The sequence below is a fragment of the Loxodonta africana genome, chromosome 7 (assembly GCF_030014295.1).
Source record: "Loxodonta africana isolate mLoxAfr1 chromosome 7, mLoxAfr1.hap2, whole genome shotgun sequence".
In the NCBI taxonomy this organism is placed as follows: Eukaryota; Metazoa; Chordata; class Mammalia; order Proboscidea; family Elephantidae; genus Loxodonta; species Loxodonta africana.
Window position 1 is genome coordinate 123803638 of NC_087348.1, and position 20462 is coordinate 123824099.

Genomic DNA, 20462 nt, shown 5'->3' on the forward strand with positions numbered 1-20462 from the left:
TAGTAAAAAATGAAAACTATGCAACAACTATTGCTGAAGGCACAAAACATATATACAAACCTTTGATTTAGCAACTGCAGCCAAACTCTGCGGCAGCTCACTTAATAAATTAGCTACAGCCATTCTGGGGTTCCCCAGGGTGAAATGTTCCACTTTTTATAGCTTTGTATATAATTAAAATCTGCAGCAACTATGACCTTGAATATCTTCTGGAATAAGGTATAATTAAATAACCAGAATCTCCAGTAAATAACAGCTGCAAGCTAAGTAACAAATATGTCTTCTGAGTTGTGTTTTTTATTTTTCTGAACTATAAATGTCTTTGCTCTAATACACTGAAATAGAAAGTCAGTCATCCTATCTTTTCAGGGCGCTCATGGTCTCAAAAGATTCAAGCTTCTTTTCTGCAATTAGGTGAAGTTTCTTTCATCTCACCTAATTCACCAATGTCAAATTTATATAAACATTGTAGAAATGCTCCTTCCTATTGGGAAACATGTAAGTAGTGTTGACTTTGAGTACAAGGGAAAAAAGATGGCATTGACTACTCTTATATCGATAGGTCTGATTTTAACACAAAAAAGCTCAACACTGATTCATTCTTAGTAAATTATACAATTTCTTCTACTGTTTTAAAAAAATGCAGTATTAAGAAATGTCACATATATTTTTCATGAAACACATCATGTAGCCATAGAATAAAGATTCAGTAAATATGATTTTGAGATGTGCTACATAGATGTTTAGCATTTATCTTCTGACACTGAAGCGGTATTATACCTGTCGCAAACTTTCAAATGGGATTTTATAGGTTGGTAAAATCCCTATCACTACTTTCACATTACCTGCAGGGTTTGTATTAGAAACTATCCACCTATTATGTCTAAAAGCTAAATTCAGAATGAAATTACCATAATACGCTTCTCTGATATTTGCCATTATACTTTAATATACAAACATTGCTAAGCTAAGCAAAAAAGGTGTACACATTTGGGAGGTGTTGACTAATGTTAACACAATCCCAAACATTTCTCCAACATCTTTCCTTTCCATACCCTCTTAGAAATTTAAACATATGTCATATGTGAAACATTAACTGAGAATAAGAAGGGAAAAAAAAAATTACACGAGTAAAAGGTGCTTTCTTTGGAACCCTAGTGAACAAAAAGGGCCCACAAAATACATAATTTGACATTTAGTGTCAAAGAGAGTTTTCCTCTAGAGCTACAAATTGGAATAATAAGGTAGGTCAACAAAAGGATTAATATCTCCAAGTACATTCTTTAAGAATAAATCTGAAAAAGATAAAGAAAACTGAAACACTTTTACTCATTAGTGATCATGCTGTTATTCTATTCATATTTCACATGCAAAACAAACGGTGAGTCCATGAATTTTCTTCAAAAAGCCATAATTAGTTGACTGAATTGCATATAAACAAGTGATACTTAAGTCAGTGTCTCTTTAATATTTGCTATTGTTGTCAAAACAATGAAATAGACACATAAGGCCTCTGTCAAAATGTGCATACAAATTACCTATTTGCACATGTAAGTGTCAAATCTGTATAATCTTTACTGAAGAACTGATCTCCGTGGGTTGTGGGCAGAATATGGAATATTCCCTCAGCCAAGTTATACTGCTCAATTTAACTATGATTAACCGACACATTTGAAACAGAATGCTTTAAACAAAGCCTCCAAATCAAAGCCAGGTGGACTTCTCAGTGGTCAACAGGATATCAATGCTGAAATTCTTCTTTAAAATGTAAAGAAATTTATGCACAGAACTAATAGTTTCAAGTAGGGAATTGAGCCATGGTGTATCCAAAGTCCATGTTCTTAAGATTTATGCCAAACTCTCTGCCTAGTACATTTTATTACTTACTGAAATTACCAAATACAGAAAACTGTGAGATCAGCTGACATGGTCCATTTGAATTTGAATCTGCCAATTTAGGGCAATAGTTGAGAACACTATTACAGAACAGGTAGAATAAACAAAAGGTACACACCCACCTCAAACCCTGATCCAGGCACCATAATTTTCACCACATGGTATGAAGTGTAAATCTATTGTGTATGTCCTTTTATATCTACATGAATTGCTCGAGACTCTAGAAGAAATTATTTGAACAAAACAAACACAACACAGTAGGTATTTTTTCCCCAAATTCATGAACAGTTTATTTCTCCTCATAAGCTGACTCAGAGTCAAGGACTTGGGTGCAGCTAGTTTTATTTAGTGAATTCCATGGGTGGTGCAAATGCATAATGCGCTTGACTGCTAACGGAAAGACTGAAGGTTCCAGTCCACCTAGAGCTGGCTCCAAAGAAAGACTTGGCAATCCACTTCCCAAAACTCAGCCACTGAAAACCCTATGGAGCACAGTTCTGCATACATGGGGTCCCCACGAGTTGGAATCGACTGCACAGCAGTTTAGTTGAGACATCATCCCAGGAAGCACAAGTGAGAAAGTGGATAAACAGACAGGGAGGGAAGAAAAGCTAATGAGTACATTAGTGCTGTGGCTCAACCCTACTGAGGAACCACACAGAACGTACTTCAGAACTGCCCCACAGAGAGATGGGGAAACTGGGGTACTTATCCACTGAATTCCACTCTTCACCATTTCAGAGCTTCCACTGGGAACATTAAAGCCCCCAAACTTCAATGTTGAAGATGTCTGAGCAAGCTCTCCAGACTCCAGAAAAAGCCCTCACACACAAAACCAAGACACACAGGTGCTGGAAATGTGAAGCTGCCAGAGTTCACACAAAATGTGGGCTCGGGCTATGAGGTGGGCAGCTCCTGTCTGTATCAGAAAGCCATGCTTTATTTACCACTATTGTCTTTCTAAAGAACTGATGAACTGTTCCAGCCACTGGGTACCAGAGGTAAAGTCTTCCTCAACCTGCTTTCCTCTTTTCCTCTTGGATCTGCCCACATCGTTTGACTCTTGGGCTGCTCACGGTTTCTCTACAGAGGTTTTCAGAGGCCCTTTGTATTTTTCTTCCAATATGAGGGTACAATGGGTGGTAGGGCTTGTGTAGGTAGAGGTGTGTTTCTGCTGCTCCTGCCATTGTTGCTTTTGCTACCAACTCCTCGGCTGTGGTGTCACTACCTGCTCTTGGCCTCCACCTGGCTGAGTTTAGGTGAAGCTGGGCTCCATCCGCAAATGTGATGCTATGTGTGTGGTTCCCTGCAATGCCACTCAAAGTCACTTTCTTTGTCCTCTTATCCCCCTATTTTGACTCCAACCCATGCCATTCTGAAAAGGTGCCTGCCCTTTGGCCATACAGTCAAACCATCGACGATTTTTTGTTCTCTTCTAAGACAGTAGACTCAGAAGTGAGGTTTCTGCACTGCAAGATACATTGGAGAGGGCAGGAAAAGAATATTAGAACTCCCGTTTGCAATTATTTTTAATTCACTGATTGAAAATTTCTATCCCTTTTATATTTTATAATGTTTGTTGTTGTTGTTAACTGCCCACTAGTGGATTCCAACTTGTGGCAACCCCATGTGTGCAGAGAACTGCTTCAAAGGGCTTTCAAGGCTGTGACCTTTTAGCAGAAGATTGCTAGGCTTGTCTTCTGAGGTGCCTCTGGGTGGGTTTGTACTGCCAACTTTTTGGCTTGTAGTCAAGTGCTTAACCATTTGCACAACTCAGGGACCCCATATTTTATAATGCACCTGATGTTACTGGTGTATAATACTACATAGTTTATAAATACACACATATTGAAAGTGTGATCAACTTTTTTTAAACTAATGAGTTATACCACTAAAAAGTCTGAAGACTGCTGCTGAGGGTCTCCATCTTTTTCTCCCCATGGGTCACAGGATCAATGACTTTTGTCAAAATCCCATTTCTTTAAGGGACTTCCTAGCTGGCTGCTATCAGTTGTCTCGAGGAGGAGTTTCCTAGCTTTGTGAGCCTCACAGCCTCCTGGTTAAAGTGCCCAGTCCAAATGCCTCTGGCGATCTACTGCAGTGTTTGATCTGCTCACCTCTGTAATCTGCTCTCAGGAAAGTGTCTCTTGGAATGAGGCCCTCTCCTTATCCTTATTCCATCTACATCTAACTGTCCAAATCATAATTTATGAAAAAGACCATACTTAACCTTTTGGCATCAACACCAACAGTCTGGTTGCACACATCCAAATAATTATTGCTTAATATATAACAATTTTTCACCCTTAATTATGGTGAATAAATTCTTTGTCTTTTCACTCTGTCCTATCTTCTCAATATATTCTGTAAGTGTCTTTATGAGCAGGGACCATGTGGTCTACTTTCTTTAACCTCCAGAACACCTTGTATACTGCTATGGTTAAAGATGACATTCACTAATGCGTTGAACTAATGTACTGGTAAGGGACTTCCCTATTCAACTTTTGAAGGATGCTTCCTTGTTTTGAAACAGACTCGGTGACCAAGTCTTGCTACCAGCCTGGGCAGCACTGGGTACAAAGTTAAAGGAATTAGTGACAGCTTTAAAAGCAAAACAGCATCCAGTCTGAGTCAATAACAAGTTAAAAAATAATCTATACATTTCCCTCAGGATTTATAAATTCCATTCTATCTTCTTCTTCTTCCAGATTATTAATTCCTTTTTTTACTCGCATAAAAAAAAAAAAAAAAACTTACTTTGGTATAGCACTTTACTATTTACAAGACAAATTCAAATTATCCATTAAGTCCATGCCAAAATCCTATGGAAAAGAGATTATTGTCATCATTTCCATTTTGTATAAGAGGATAATGAGACTCAGAGCAATTAATGCTTTGTTCAAGGACACTCAGACAATAAGCGACAAAGCTGGGAAACTTAAACCCCCTTTTTCTTTCTCCAAAGCTAAGCAGCGTCTCTGTCTCATTGAACCGTATATCTTTTTCAGTTCTAGTTTATGTGTAATTTTTTTCCACAACTGAAGATATAGAACACTGCTATTTTACACAAAGGTAGAACGACATAATTTGTTTAAATTTTTGACACTAGTCTTTGATGATCCCTGCATTTTGTAGACTTCTCTTAGTCACAGCAGAAAGCATCGATATCATCAAAGATCTCACAGCCTTCTTTTTAAGAAGTGATTAACTTAGAGCCTATTATATCAAAAGTATAACAATTTCTTTTCTCTAATAGAAGTATCTTCTATAAGATGATACAATAGTAACAACTAGGATAAAAGGTTCTAGTTATTTTAGATGAAAAATTCAATACTGTATAGGAATGACCTTGTCTAAGGTTATAGTAGAGAAGGTAGAGACGTGAGGCTAGTTGCTGGATAATTTAGCTGCATATCCATCCCTACAAAAATAAATCACACATCCTAGTTAAAGTTGCCATCATTTCTTTCTTTCTTTTCTTTTCTTTTTTATGCTGACTAGCTGCAAATTCAGGAGGTGATAATCCTATTTGCTTTAAACTTTTCTGTAAAGACATAGATTCAGAGCCCAATTTTTAATATCAGAAGCCATGGGAAGAGTGGAGCTTCACTTTTTCACCTCAGTCTAACGCCAGTGGAGTCCATGTTACATAAGCAGTAATTTACGAGTTATCCTTAGAACATTCGGTCTAATGTCTCCTGGCCACAGGCATGAAGGCCCACCACAGCTCTACATTATAGATGAAAAACACTGCAGTAAGAACATGAAATAAAACGATGCCTTTGTTCAAAATTAATAGTGTTTTAAGTTGTTTTTAAGGAAGAAAGGAAATGCAGATAAATAAAAGACTTAAAAACAATTTCGTCAGGGTTACCTGAGACATTTAAATTCTGTCTCATTCACTGTTTATAAAGAAAAAAAAATCAATGAGTCTCTCCTGTTTTTCTACAATATCAGAAACAGGGCCCCTGATATTGAAAGCCAGGGCATGTGGTAACTGATTAGTTCTTGTTCTCCAGAGGCCTCCAAAGAGAGACTGTTTATAGTCTGGAATAAGCAGCAGTGAAATATTTTACCAATATATGAGTAAACAAGAGCATTTTGGTGGTTAGGCACATTTTTACAAGCTAAGTAAAAGAGGATGTTCAAAAGTACAATAGATATGAAAATGGAACAGAGGATGGATATGGAGAGATAGTTTGCTATCTCTCAGACTAGGGAGATAGCAGACAGAGGCATTAACGTCCCCAGAACATTCTAATAAGGAAAAGGAAAACACTTTGGATCTGTTGTCAGTTGGATGGTCTAAGAAAGAATTTCCTTGTATTCAGGCTGCTAGTTTTTTTTTTTTTTTCCCTGAGAAAAATAGGTGAGTTATTTTATCTTTTTTTTTTTTTTTAATGAAGCATTTGTTTATCATGGTTTGTTTTTCATTTTCATGGTTGGGATATAATTAAATTCTATACACAGATGGACTTTAGCCATGCTAATTACCGTGGTGATCAATTAACTCAGCTGCTGTTTAGAATGGAGAAAGTTACATAAACAACAATCTAGGGATTTTGTCCTTTATATGACAGTTGTAGAAACATCACCTATCATGCATATAATTCATGTAAATATTCAAATGACTGTGTTGTGGTACAATGGGCTTTTTTATTTCGGATCTTTTCAATATAACTCTGTCCTGGGAAACCAGCACGCACCATTCTACAAAGATAATTGGACCCAGAGTGTAACCATAAATGAAGTGATTTGCTATATAACTACATTTTAAGGTGGCATGGCTGGTCCAAAAAGATTCTTCCTGTTTAGACAGATTGCATGCTACTACCCTGCATCCTATGGTCCAAAGTCTCATGTGTCAAAGGTGAACATTTGCACATCTATCATGACTCCAATTAATTTCTACCACATAAAGTAAGTGAAAGTGCAGGTGCTTTATTTCTCCCCTAGCAAACGCCTTGCTTTTTAAAGGAGGAAGCTGATTCCCGTTCATCCTTCTGTCCCCAAAGCCCTTAGCACACTGCCTTGCTCATAGGAAGCAGTCATGAAATATTTACTGTAATAAAGTACTAACACATTACTGAGCTTATCCCCAAGTGGTGGAAAACTTAACTAATTATGTAAACACTAAGCAAGTTTATAACTTTCCTCATACAATATAGTTCTTTGGAGCAATTAATGGGACCAATAGGCTTCTAAATAATTCTGTTGCCTCCACTGATTTCCCATTAGGACTGACTATGTGGGGAAGGACGAGGTGCACAAAAGCATAAAAACCACAAAGAAATTAGAATTAAATAGGAAACAAATACAAGCACAGTGGTTTCAAACCTGAGTGGCTTCCTTCTGGCAGCAGTGAAAAGAACTCCTGAAAATGTAGGTTTTTAGTGTGGCCGTTTTCTGCTACTCTTGTCCACTGTGGAGTCCCTGGGTGGTGCAAATGGATAAGTGCTCGACTACTAGCCAAAAGGTTGGAAATTCGAATTTACCCAGTGGAGCCTCAATAGACAGGCCTGGCGATCTGCTTTCAAAAGGACACAGGCTTGAAAACTCTCTGGGACAGTTCTACTCTATACCCATGAAGCGGCCATGAGTCAGAATTGACTGACTCACCAGCAACTAACAACTACAACTTATCCGCTGTGGGGGTCTGTGGTTATTTTGCCTTTCACTGAAACACGTATGGGCACTTATCATGATCAAAAGAGTCCCTGGCTAGTAACGAAAAGATTGGAGGTTTGAGTCTACCCAGAGGCACCTTGGAAAAAAGGCTTGGAAATCTGCTTCTCCCCCGAAAATCAGCCATTGAAAACCATATGGAGCACAGTTCTACTCTGACACGCATGGCCTGTCCCTGAGTTGGAATTGACTGGAGAGCAACTGGTGGTTATCATGAGTTAGGGACTTCAGAGGTTTCTAGGTTGAATAAACTATCTGACATCAAAAACTAATGGAGAAAACGTCCCACACACATAGTTTTAATGAAAGAAAAAGACATAACTTCTAAAAGAAAAGTATAATAAATATTTAATGAAGGCACTGGCTTGCAGATCCCTTTGCATTGTTCTTTAATTGATGTTTTATTCTTGCGCACAAGATCACGCTTGGAGGTTAAGGAATATGCTCAGAATTATATGTCTTTTCAATCAACTATTCTAGAAGCGAGAGGTACCCAGAAGGCTCTCAGAAGGTTAATACGTTGTTGATGGAACGTGAACACCACATGAGAGGAATACACAGAGTCACTATACCTAAAAGAATTGGTCAACGTTCAACCGTTTCAAGAGGTACCATATGAGCAGGAACCAATGGCACTGAAAGGAGAAGTACACACTGCGCTGAAGGCACTGGTGAAAAACAAGCCTCCAGGAATTGTCAGAATACCAACTGAGAGGTTTCAACAGATGGATGCAGGGCTGGAAGTGCTCACTCATCCATGCCAAGAAATGTGGAAGACAGCTACCTGGCCAACCAACTTTAATGAGATGGATTGACACAGTGGCTACAACAATGGGCTCAATCATGCATAACAACGATTGCGAGGATGGCACGTGACCAGGCAGTGTTTCATTTTGTTGTACATACGGTTGCTCTGAGTCAGAATGGACTCGATGGCACTTAACGACAACAATATTTTAATAAGATTTGCAGTACACATAACACTCACCTGGGGATCTTGTTAAAATGCAGATTCTGATTTAGTTTATCTGGTCAGGAGTCGGAATCGACTTGGTGGCATTGGGGTAGGTGGGTTGGACTCGACTTGACAGCAATGAGTTTTTTTTTTGGTTTGGGGCAGAAGTGCAAACTCTCAGCAGGGAGTCAAACTGGAATGAAAAGATGTAAAGCCCTGATTGGAAGGGACTATAGGGAATTGTTATGGATTGAGTTGTGTTCCCCCCAAAATGTGTCAAATTGGCTAGTCCATGATTCCTAGTATTGTGTGATCATTCACCATTTTGTCATCTGATGTGATTTTCCTTTGTGTTGTAAATTCTACCTCTATTATGTTAATAACGTGGGATTATCAGCAGTTTTGCTAATAAGGCAGGACTCAATCTACAAGGTTAGGTTGTGTTTTGAGTCAATCTCTTTTGATATATAAAAGAGAAGCAAGTAGAGAGACTGGGGGACCTCATAGCACCAAGAAAGAAGCACTGGGAACAGAGCACATCCTTTGGATCCAGGGTTCCTGTGATGAACAGCTCCTAGATCAGGGGGAGACTGATGACAAGGACCTTCCCCCATAGCTGACAGAGAAAGAGAGAACCTTCCCCTGGAGCTGGCACCCTGAACACGGACTTCAAGCGTCTTAGACTGCAAGGGAATAAATTTCTCTTTGTTAAAGCTATCCACTTGCAGTATTTCTGTTACAGCAGCACTAGGTAACTAAGACAGGCATAAAATTATAACATTAACTTTTTGAAAAATAAGTAAATGCACACATACACACATGTATATGTTGACTTGGAAAGTACATAATCCAAAAATTATACTATTTTCAACATTCAATATGCACCTGAATATGCATCTTTGTCATGACATGTTAAAACTAATAATCTATAAAATAAAGCAAAAATATGCTTATTTATATATTTACATATCTGCTTATTTATATATTTATTTAACAGCTCTTATTATGATGTTTAAGCTTCAAAGACAAGCAATACTAAACCTTCTCATATGGGAAAACTTGGAAACATACTAAAAAAACTTACTAAGGTTTTAAGACTAAACTTTCATTACACTATTTTTAATGTACCTGTTAAATAATTAACTATCTGTAGAAATAATTAACTATCTATAGAAATAAATGCTATCCATTCATGGCAACTCTGGTATAATTTATTGCATTGTTACAAAGCAAATAATTGAAGAGTGAGAAAATTAGTTTTTTAACCTAAGCATACGACTTTAAAAATTCTGCCTCTTTCCTAAGTTAAAATTAAAATCTCAAGTGTTGATTTAACTATCTTAATAAATCTCAATTACACCTTATTTTAAAAGAAATACCAGGCACATAGCAAGCTAATGTAGTTCTTAACGTAGTTTAATTATTGTATATGTTACACAATGACATTTATCGGCTTCTCCAGCTTTTCATAGAAAAGACTTATTTTGCTTTGAAAAGCAACAGACAGTGCTTTAACTGACTAATAAGTAGAACCATCAATTATCTGGATTTTTTGCCACATTAAGCTTTATAAGGAGACAAATTATAAAAGGTATTATTATGGATTAATTCCAAAAAAATTACTTCGAGGTTATTTCCCTGGCCAGCATGAGATCAGAGCCTTCTCTCTTCTGTTTTCTCGGCATTTATGCTATACAATGAGAATTGGTTTTCTGAATGATAGCCCGAGACCCTGCAGGAGTCTCACTTTTCAAAGAAAGATTCAATTATGTTTCTATATTGTACTTACCAAGGAAGGAAAATAAGAGAATATACTTCACGAAGAACTCCTTAAGAAAAGTCGCAATAATCTTGAGTTCCTTAGACTAATGAAAAAAAAAAAAGACTAATACACCTGGATAATTCAGATCACTCCTTTCTCAGCAACCTGTGCAATAGGGATTTATGGTATAACAACATTTTATGATTAGGAATATTTCTTTACACAGTAAAACCTACAAAAGCCAGAACCTGTGTAAGGCAAAAACCTGTCAGAGGAGGAAAACGCAAATATTTTCCACTAAAATGATTACTAGAAGAGTGGTAAGACTGCAACCTGTCAAAGGCAGAAAACTTGCAAGACCCAGAAAAACAAGGCAGCCCTGCTGAGTTCCAGCTCTCACAGGTTTCAGTGTATATGGCCCAGTAATCCCCAATTTTTTTTATACAATCAGAAGAAATGCCTTATTAAAATTTTGAGGTAAGAGAATTATACATATGATATTTGAATCACCAGTGTTGTTGTTGTTAGGCGCCGTCAAGTCGATTTTTGACTCATAGCGACCCCATGCCTAGTACTGAGTAAAACGAAAGGAGAAAACAACGCATAATGGGAAGTGCTCAACAGCCCCAGGAAGCCGTGTTTATCTTTTCAGATTCCAGACTCTTTCGCAACAAGACTTGAGGATGAGAAGGATGCCTCCCAGTCCTGACGCCCTGTGATCTATGAAATGATGACAGTTAATTGGCCAGATAGGTTTTCTTCTTTCCATGTTATGCTCTAAGAGTAAAATAGTAAAAAAGCACATTGATGCAAAATGCCATCAAAAGTGAAAAATTACCAGAAGATAATAAAAAGATTGCAAAAAGTTCCATTATGTTCAGTAACAAAGCAATGCTAATATTAATGAAAAAAAGATGTTATTTTGATGTGAACCCTGAATTCTTGTTTTGCCCCCAAATTATTCTATAAAACTAATTTCATCCACTACTTAAAAAATAAAAAATAACACCCTTGTATTATCTTCCTAAGTATTAAGGTTTTAAGAACGAACTGTTCAAAACTACTGGGGGGTAGGGGGAGGGAAACGTAGCACTAAATCCGAGTATCGCTGGCATCTCATCTATTCTCTAGCTCAGGGATTTACATGTGGTATCGCTCACATTAAAGTTGCTTCCAAACTCAGAAGAAACCATTACTGATGTCTGCTGAACTTATCAGGATGCCAAGAAATTTAATAACTTAATATCATTGGGCCAAAGGGCCGTTCATCTCTATAAATAGTGGGAAATAAATAATTTTTTTTTAAATAATTTACAATTTTCTTCAGGAAAATTACAATGCTAGATTTCTTCCCCCAAGTTGTATAAAACCCCCATATCATGAAGAGCTGCCTTTCCAGTTAAAGGCTCAAAGTCAGGCCATACATACTTTTCTTGGCAGGTTTCTTGGGTTTCTCCACGCCAACTCTGACCCACTTGGCTGACTCCTTGGCATCTTTCTAAGCCTAGCTTTTTCAAGAAGCCTTCCCTGTCCAACAGCCCTCACCATCTCATTCATTTGCTCTCCAGATATTATAAATTTCTCCTTCACAGTACAGGCCTCTACTGTGGTTTTTTTCACCCCCTAATATTTCAACTGTGTGTGTGTGTACTTTTCCTCTTTTACACCATAAGCTCCTTTAAGGACACAGCCTGTGTGTACATTATTCATGTTGGTACACTTAGCGCATGCTTCACACACACTGGGCACTCACTCAACATTTCTAATATAAATGAATATGAATATGGAAGTATGACAATTACAGCAAGGAGTGAGACACCTTCTTCCATCTAAGATGTCAAACGTGTGAGAAAAAGGAGCAAAACAAAAAATCCCCTAAACTGATACAGTGCTCTCCTATATGGGATGACAGATCCTTTCTGACAAAATTTGAAATAAGGAAAGGGAAGGAGGCAGAGGATGTTGACTGGCTTGTGTTCCAGAAGTGGTTACACTTGGGAAGACTGAGTCAGGATAAACACTTTAGGAAATGTAGAGAAAATTAAGTGGCACTCAGGAAATTCCACCCAGTCACCATTTACCCTGAGTCTACTCTGGTAGGAACAAGGGAAGCCCTGTGCCCCAGGGTCAAAGAGAGAACCATATCTGGCCTCCAGTGTGGCATTCACCTTTCATTTTACTGCAGAATCAATGTCAGATTGATCACCACAAAGGTTCATCTCACTTGTCCACTCAAGACCACACCTATTTCTAATCAAAAACCAAACGAGTTGCCATTGGGTCAATTCTGACTCATCGGGACCGCATGTGTGTCAAAGTAGAATTGTGCTCCACCGGGTTGCCAAAGGCTGATTTTTTGGAAGTAGATCGCCAGGTCTTTTTTCTGAGGAGCTCTGGGTGGACTCAAATTGCCAACCTTTTGGTTAGCAGCCGAGCACACTAACCGTACCACCTAGTGACTGTTTCTAACCAGTATCCCATTTTAGAGACCCTCTCTTATCCATACAATTTGCTTCCTTTACATTCCCCATACCCAATGCGTCAACAAATCCTGTCCATTCTACTTAGGAAACATTTCCCTTCCCCACAGCTTCAATTTAGTCATCCTCAGTTTTTCAGACTTTAGCAACAGCTCTCTTTTTGAACTATTGAGAAAGCCCCTTAACTGGGCCTTCTGCCACCCTGGATTCTCCATATATCATTAGAAATGTCTTCCTTAGATGAATTAAAAAAAAAACAAAACTCAATTGTAAGTACCGTCTTCAAATATTTTGCTTTCCTTTCTCTCTCTTTTATAAATACAGGGGGGATTCTTGCTTACTGATGACATGTAAATCCTTGGATTCACATATAAATTGGGTCTTGCTTTATATCCTGCCATTCAATGTACAAATTCCTCCTATTACTTTTCTCATCTTTCTCCGGAAATAACAAGAATTCATGCCTTGCCATGAATTCTTGCTTTTATACACCCATTTCCTTTTGTCTGGAGTGAGGCTCACCACTTTTTCACCTGGAAAATGGTCATCTTCATCCTCCAATTTGAGTATGTCCTCTTGAGAGAAAATTACTTTGATCTACTGGTTTCTTTAGCAAGATGACCACATCTTCGTAAAAGCACTTACCCCATTATTTGGTTTACCCATTTACCCATCAATCCCTCCCTGGGATGTGAGATCCTCAAGGGCAGGCATCGAGTCTGGCTTATCTTTCGTATCAAGCACATAACATAACATCTATTTTGTTGGAAACAATGCAGGGAATAAGGAAAAGAACGTAAAAAAGTTTTAGAATTAAATGAACGTGAAAGTGTTTTTGAAGAGCTGAAATAATCTTTTCCATAGCATATCCTCAATTGGCTTTTAAGGGCTGGCCTTGGAACCCAACGGACTTGAGCAACTTTGTGTCTATGGGAATAGGCATTCTAAATTCCAAAGAGCACACCTACAAATGAACTTTGGAACTCAACAAGCTACCCCAAGGCTCCATGGGCCTGAGCAGCAGGCACTGAAGCTGGGACGAGGTCCCCAGGCTGGTGAGTGGCTGTGCCTCTTGGAGAGGTGAAGGAGCCTGAGCAGCAGTGCCAAGTCGTGAGAAGCAGTGGCTCACCAACGGAGACCGGTCAGCCAGTGAACGATCCAATGCCATCTGTCGACGTGGCCCTCCCGGGCCCGTGCCATGCTGATCACTGTGTACTGTGTGCGGAGGGACCTCTCCGAGGTAACCTTCTCTCTCCAGGTCAGCCCTGATTTTGAGCTTCATAACTTCCGGGTGCTCTGTGAGCTTGAGTCTGGCATCCCTACTGATGAGACCCAGATAATCTATATGGAGCGACTCCTTGCTGATGACCACTGTTCCCTAGGTTCCTATGGCCTAAAAGATGGTGATGTTGTAGTCTTACTTCAGAAGGAGAATGTGGAATCTCGGCCTCCAGGACGAACACCAGACCAGCCTCGAATAGATATAAGTGGGATAGCTGTGCCTGGAACATCCAGCTCCCGCCAGCAGCAGTACCAGCAACAGCAGCAGCAACAACGTGCACAAACAGCCCAGCAGGCCCGAAGCTTGGCTTCCGGAGAGAAAATGGTATCTTCTCAAGGTCTGGACAGCCCAGCCTTGATCCGAAGCATGCTGCTTTCCAATCCCCATGATCTGTCCCTGCTGAAAGAACGCAACCCTCGTTTGGCAGAAGCTCTGCTCAGTGGAAACCTAGAGACCTTTTCTCAGGTCCTGATGGAGCAGCAAAGGGAGAAGGCTCTGAGAGAACAAGAGAGGCTTCGCCTTTATTCTGCTGATCCATTTGATCTGGAAGCTCAGGCTAAAATAGAAGAAGAAATCCGGCAGCAGAACATCGAGGAAAACATGAATATAGCAATAGAAGAGGCTCCCGAGAGTTTTGCACAAGTGGTAATGCTTTATATTAACTGCAAAGTGAATGGGCATCCTTTGAAGGCTTTTGTTGACTCAGGCGCACAGATGACCATCATGAGCCGAGCTTGTGCTGAGAGATGTAACATAATAAGGCTGGTGGACCGACGATGGGCTGGGATTGCTAAAGGAGTGGGCACACAGAGAATTATTGGCCGCATTCATCTAGCTCAGATTCAGATTGAAGGTGATTTCTTACAATGCTCTTTCTCTGTACTCGAGGAGCAGCCCATGGACATGCTTCTAGGACTAGATATGCTCAAAAGACACCAATGTTCCATTGACTTGAAGAAAAACATGCTGGTGATTGGTACCACTGGCACACAGACTTTCTTTCTTCCTGAGGGAGAGTTACCACCATGTGCTAAGCTGGTAAGTGATACTGGGTATGAGGAGTCTTCTGACAAGGAAGTAGCAGATCCTACTAAAAAATCAGTCACGGATTCAGGACGGAAAAGGCACTGAAGCAGGTTGTAAATGTATCACCACCTTGAGGCTGTCTCAGGTCCCAAGAAATTATAAGAAATGAGCTCAGTGGCAATGTAACCATTAAAAACATCAGTAACAACTAAACCTGGCCTCTGGACTAAGTTCTGAGACCTGTAATTATGTAAATCGTACTTGCTTTATCTTGGCCCCTCTTCTGTTTCCCTTATCCAGAGGTCACGGAACCTGATACTGGGAAGGCTCTGGAGGCTCCAGTTGATTTCCAGATAATCCATGAAAAGGAAAACCAGCCTTTTCTTTTAGAGACATTATTCCAGCAGATTAAAAGGTGGCTTGTCCAAACCAGCTGCTATTTTGCAGAATTCCTGGAAAAAGCCATTGCTACAGACCCTACAAGGCATCTAAGCAAAACTATTTCATATTCCCTCTAATGATTGTTTATATTCAGAGAAACACGTCTGTTTTCCCAGATTTTTTTTTTTTTGTGTGTGTGTGTGTGTGTGTGAAAGGTATTAGAAACGGTGGGTCAGTTATACTTTTGAGTTGTTAATACTTGTAACTCTGATTTGGACAGCATAAAGCCCCATTTCTTCCTATTTTATATTTTCCTTTCCCTGAAGTCAGTCATTTCTATAGCAAGTTCACTGCAGCCCATCCTGCAAGCTAGTTTTGCCATATTCCAGATTTTTCTCCTAAAATAATTTTCTCTTTCCCTTGCGTACGAAGAAACCCTGGCTATAAAATGAAGTCATTGAATTTGATTTTTTTTTTTTTCCAAATTATGGTGCTTTTCGGGAACCTGCCGGTTGCATGCTGTTGGAAATGGGGTGCAGCAGGCAGGCAGTGGCCCAAGTGCCCCAATACTCATACTAGATCAATATTAGACCAACTCCTTTTTCAAAAAATCTACTTTATATATTAAGCAGTTATGTAAGAGGTTTGAAAAAAGAGTTTAACTGCTAAAATAACATTTGAAAACTTCTGAATGAGAAGATCTCTAATGCCTCACATTTACTTCCATGATCCATTCCAACAGGGCTACTCTCCATTACTACTGGTAGTGAGAAATGGAGGAGCCTAGGCTTAATTACAACCCGTGGTTAATACACCTGAGAGAAAAGGTTCAGCTGCCTGAGGTCTTCAGACTCAGGGCAAATGTTTCAGGGCCATAATTTATCAACACTGGTATTAGAAACAACAGTGGATTCAAAGACATGAAACATATGTTCTGATAAACCAAATAAACCAAACACATTGCCATTGAGTCAATTCTGACTCACAGCAACTCTACAGGACAGGGTAGAACTGCCCTATATGGTTCCTAAGGGTGTAATCCCTATGGGAGCAGAGTGCCACACTTTTCTCCAGCAGAGTGGCTGACGGGCTCCAACCACTGACCTTTAGATTAACAGCTGACCACTTAACCACTGTACCGCCAGGGCGTGGGTTCAAACTGCAGACCTTTTGGTTAGCAGCCGAGCTCTTAACCACTGTGCTACCAGGGCTCCAGTACTAGTTCTATGTTACTTAGGCATATCACTTCACATATTTTAGAACTCAGGTTCCTCATCTGTAAATTGTTTGGGAAGAAAAGGCACCTTCAAGTACTAAGACTGTATCTTTTCATCTCAAATATCCTTTCAGTCATTCCAGCTGTTTTCCTAAGATCTATAGCCACTGGAAGCACTCTCTATGGCTTAAAAAAAAAAAAAAGCTTCCCTATAATAATATCTTTCTCTTGGTCCACTTCTTCCTGAGACTAATCACTTTCTTTCTAAAGAGACACCTGTTCCCCTCCAGCCATTCTCAATTCATGTCCCAGTTTTCTTCTTCCTGAGAGGTATAGCCTATGTTCACATTCCCTAACCTGGTCTACCCTTGCACCAGGGCTTATGCCCAGCACAGCTGCTAACAATGACCAAATGGACAGAGTGCTTTTCTACTTTTGTTTCCAATGAAGTACTCTGATTCGGACAATGTAATTACCAATATGAAGAAAAAAATTCAGAGTAAAGCCAGAGATAAACAAAATGCCTATGAATTGATGAGAACTGACCTAATAAATGCATGGATTTCTTTACAAGAAAAAATATGTGTAAACCCTTGATATCTTCTTCTGGACTCAGTTTTAAGGTCCATATAAGCAAACAAACAAAACTCCAAATTGCATATTACATGAGTCTGGTCAATATCAAATAAACTCTTAGCATGTAGCCTATCAGGACGTCTGGTACATACAAGCCAGTCTAAAAATCAGAGTCTTTCAACTAAAAGACAGTGTAAATGCTATTCAGTTCAACAATACCCATCCTGCCTTCATCTCAATCCTATAATTGAATTCCCTGACAACAGTCTCATATTGTCATGAAACATCTGTATAAACTCATCTAGTGACAAGGTCTGCCCTTTCTGAGGTAGCTATAATGTTTAGGGACAAGTCTTAGGTAAAATCCTTTGTTTCTTATTTTGAACTCAAATCTATTGTCTTACAACTTCCAATAAATTGGTCGTCATTCTTCCTTCTGCCAAGAGCACATTTAATCTCTCTGAAATAAGGCAATCCTTTTAATATATAACATCAGTGTCATCTTAAATATCCTCTTTTGTGGGTTTTCAGCAGATTCTTTAATTGTTCTTCATAGGACAAGCTTGGAGTCTATTAATAATTTCTGTCCATTCCTTTGGCCATATTCCAGCTTCTAAAAATATTATTTTAGTGAATAGATTTGTAAATTAAAAATACTTTCACTGAATTGAAAAGCAACAACCTCCAAGAAAAATCAATAAACTAAGTGATTAGTGTCCTTACTGATTTTCTTCTTTTTAAATCATTGTGTCTCAATTCAGAAAACATTTTAAAAATTAGCTATATGGATTTAAAGTCTTGACTCAATCCTGTATACACTTAAACAAGTCCTAATCAATTCAATTTTAAATGGATTGGTTTTAGGTAAAGGCAGTACCCTTTGCATGTCTATTATGTAGATCAGATGCAGTGCCAAGTACTTTGCATATATTACTGCTGTTAATCTTCAGAATAAAACTTCAAGATTGTTACCATTAACACCATTTTACAGATGGGGATTTTGAGGCTCAGAATTATTTAGCAACTTTCCAGTATCGAAAGCTGAGTGTTTTTTCAACTTTTTTTGACAACCTACAGTTAGAAGAAGTATGTTTTACATTGTGACCCAGTTTTGCATATATATGCATATATATGTGTGTGTGTGCTTTCAAGAAACAAAACATCTTTGAAATAATACAAAATTTTCATTCTTTCTTAGTTTATTAATATCTTATTCCTATTCTATTTTTTTTTTTTTTAACATGTTAGACATGCCTCACTAAATGTGTCCAACCGAAGAATATGATCCAGCATTTGAAAACCACTGACTGGCCTATCTAATTGTTTGATTCAAGTCTTCTGGTTTCAAATGCCAAGCTCTTTCCACTATAAAACCTGTTTTATCTGACACATTTTCATCCTGAATACTGGTACAAAAGTATTACAAAATTCCATTTTGTGAAAGGTACCAAAACACTATCAGTAAAAAATACTACTGACAACAGGAGAACAGTAATCAGAATACACTCAACAATTTTTTTTATTGAACACTCATGAAGTAAACACCAAGCAAGGCTTTTATAAATATGGAAATGAATAAGTCACAGTTCCAGACCTCGAGGTAATTACAACCTGGTAGTGGTAGGAGAAGGATTCATGGGTGGAACAAATGATTAAGCACTCAACTGACTACTACCTGAAAGGTTGGTGGTTCGAACACACCCAGAGGTGCCTCGGAAGACAGTTTTGGTGATCTGCTTCCAAAAGGACACAGCCTTGAAAACCTATGGAGCAGTTCAACTCTGCACATATGGGGTTGCCATGAGTCGGAAGTGACTTGACAACAACTAACAATAACTACAACAACAAGGGGCAGTGATAGTCCTTGGGTGATGCAAATGATTTGGGCTCGACTACTAACCACAAGGTTGGAGATCCAAATTCATTTAGCAGCACCATGGAAGCCACACAGCAGCACCATGGAAGCCACCCAGTAGTACTGGAAGAAGGCCCTGATGATCTACTTTTGTAAGAGCGTTGTTGTTAGGGACCTTAGAGTCAATTTGGACTCACAATGACCCCATGCGACAAAGGAGAACTGCCCTACAGGATTTTCTTGGCTGCAATCTTTACAGGAATAAATCACCAGGGAGCCACAGAGCTACAGGAAGGGTTCTAACCGCCAACCTCTCTACAGCCATTGAAAACCCTACAGTGCAGTTCTGTTCTGAAACACATAGGGTCATCATGAGTCAGAATCGACTCAATGGCAATGGTTGTGTTGTTGTTAGAAGTAGAAGACAGACTTCTAACCAACTAAGAACAAAATAGGTTAGCATGAAATCAGTAGTATGTCGGTACAAATGAAGAAATTAATTTGTTTTACTAAGAAGCAAGCAGGTAAAACATACTTTGAATGTATCTAAAATGTCCACCACTGATGCTGAAAAAAACGTACTCTCCTCTTAAAGTTCAGGTTGCTAATATACAACTTAAACATATCTATCCCTGGGAATTTACTGCCTCGATGCTGATGCACAAAAGTTTCTTTTCTTTCTTCCCATTAAGAGTCATGATAATGTGGACTACATGATGAAATAAACCTAACTATTTAAAATGACAAGCCATTTAAAAATCCATTAAACCCATGGTTTCACCTAATGCCCATTTAAATTCCCATCTTACCTAAAAGAAATTCACTATTGTGATAAATATGTATTTCAAGACTATAAAAATGCATTCCAGAACAGTTAAACCGGAAGACTGATGTTTGAAATAAGCGGAGCATATAATTTTGACTTCTTTCTTAAAATACTGGGACATAAAATTTCCCCTTTTTTTTAAGGGAAAATCCACCCCCTTAAAGGCAAAAGACAAATAGATGCCTGCAGATGTCAATATATCTTCAGAACAGGCACTAAATGTTGCCTTTTTAGTTAAAAGAACATTGAGCTTCTTTCAGAATGCCAATTCTAAGAGAGTTTTTTGCTGACATCCAACATTCCATAAAGAAACACTTGAGTAAATGATTGGAGAGTGATCTTGGAGTCACACCAGTAAACTGGTAGAAAAGACATCTATCAATGCTAATGTTCATAGTTATTCTTTGAGGTTAACAAGAGCCTGAAATACCAAGGAAGGGGAACAAAGGTAAAGAAAGGTGGAGGAGAGAAAGCCTGGCTTGTTTTTAACCAAATCTCCCTTGATTTAAGTACTGTAGATAC

General features: G+C 38.7%; 2 protein-coding genes across 2 annotated transcripts in view; one reads left to right on the forward strand and one right to left on the reverse strand.

The window, feature by feature from the left end:
- The window catches only part of PDGFD (platelet derived growth factor D), a 276377-nt gene that overhangs the window by 116208 nt on the left and 139707 nt on the right, over positions 1–20462 (reverse strand). The window lies entirely within an intron of this gene.
- On the forward strand, positions 13574–15296 carry DDI1 (DNA damage inducible 1 homolog 1). The gene has a single exon (XM_010595471.3). It carries the CDS (start codon positions 13977–13979, stop codon positions 15189–15191), a length of 1215 nt encoding a protein of 404 aa, XP_010593773.1. The 5' UTR covers positions 13574–13976; the 3' UTR covers positions 15192–15296.

Excerpts from the sequence above, each read along its gene's own strand:
- DDI1 (XM_010595471.3), top strand. The coding sequence starts at position 13,977 with ATGCTGATCACTGTGTACTGTGTGCGGAGGGACCTCTCCGAGGTAACC.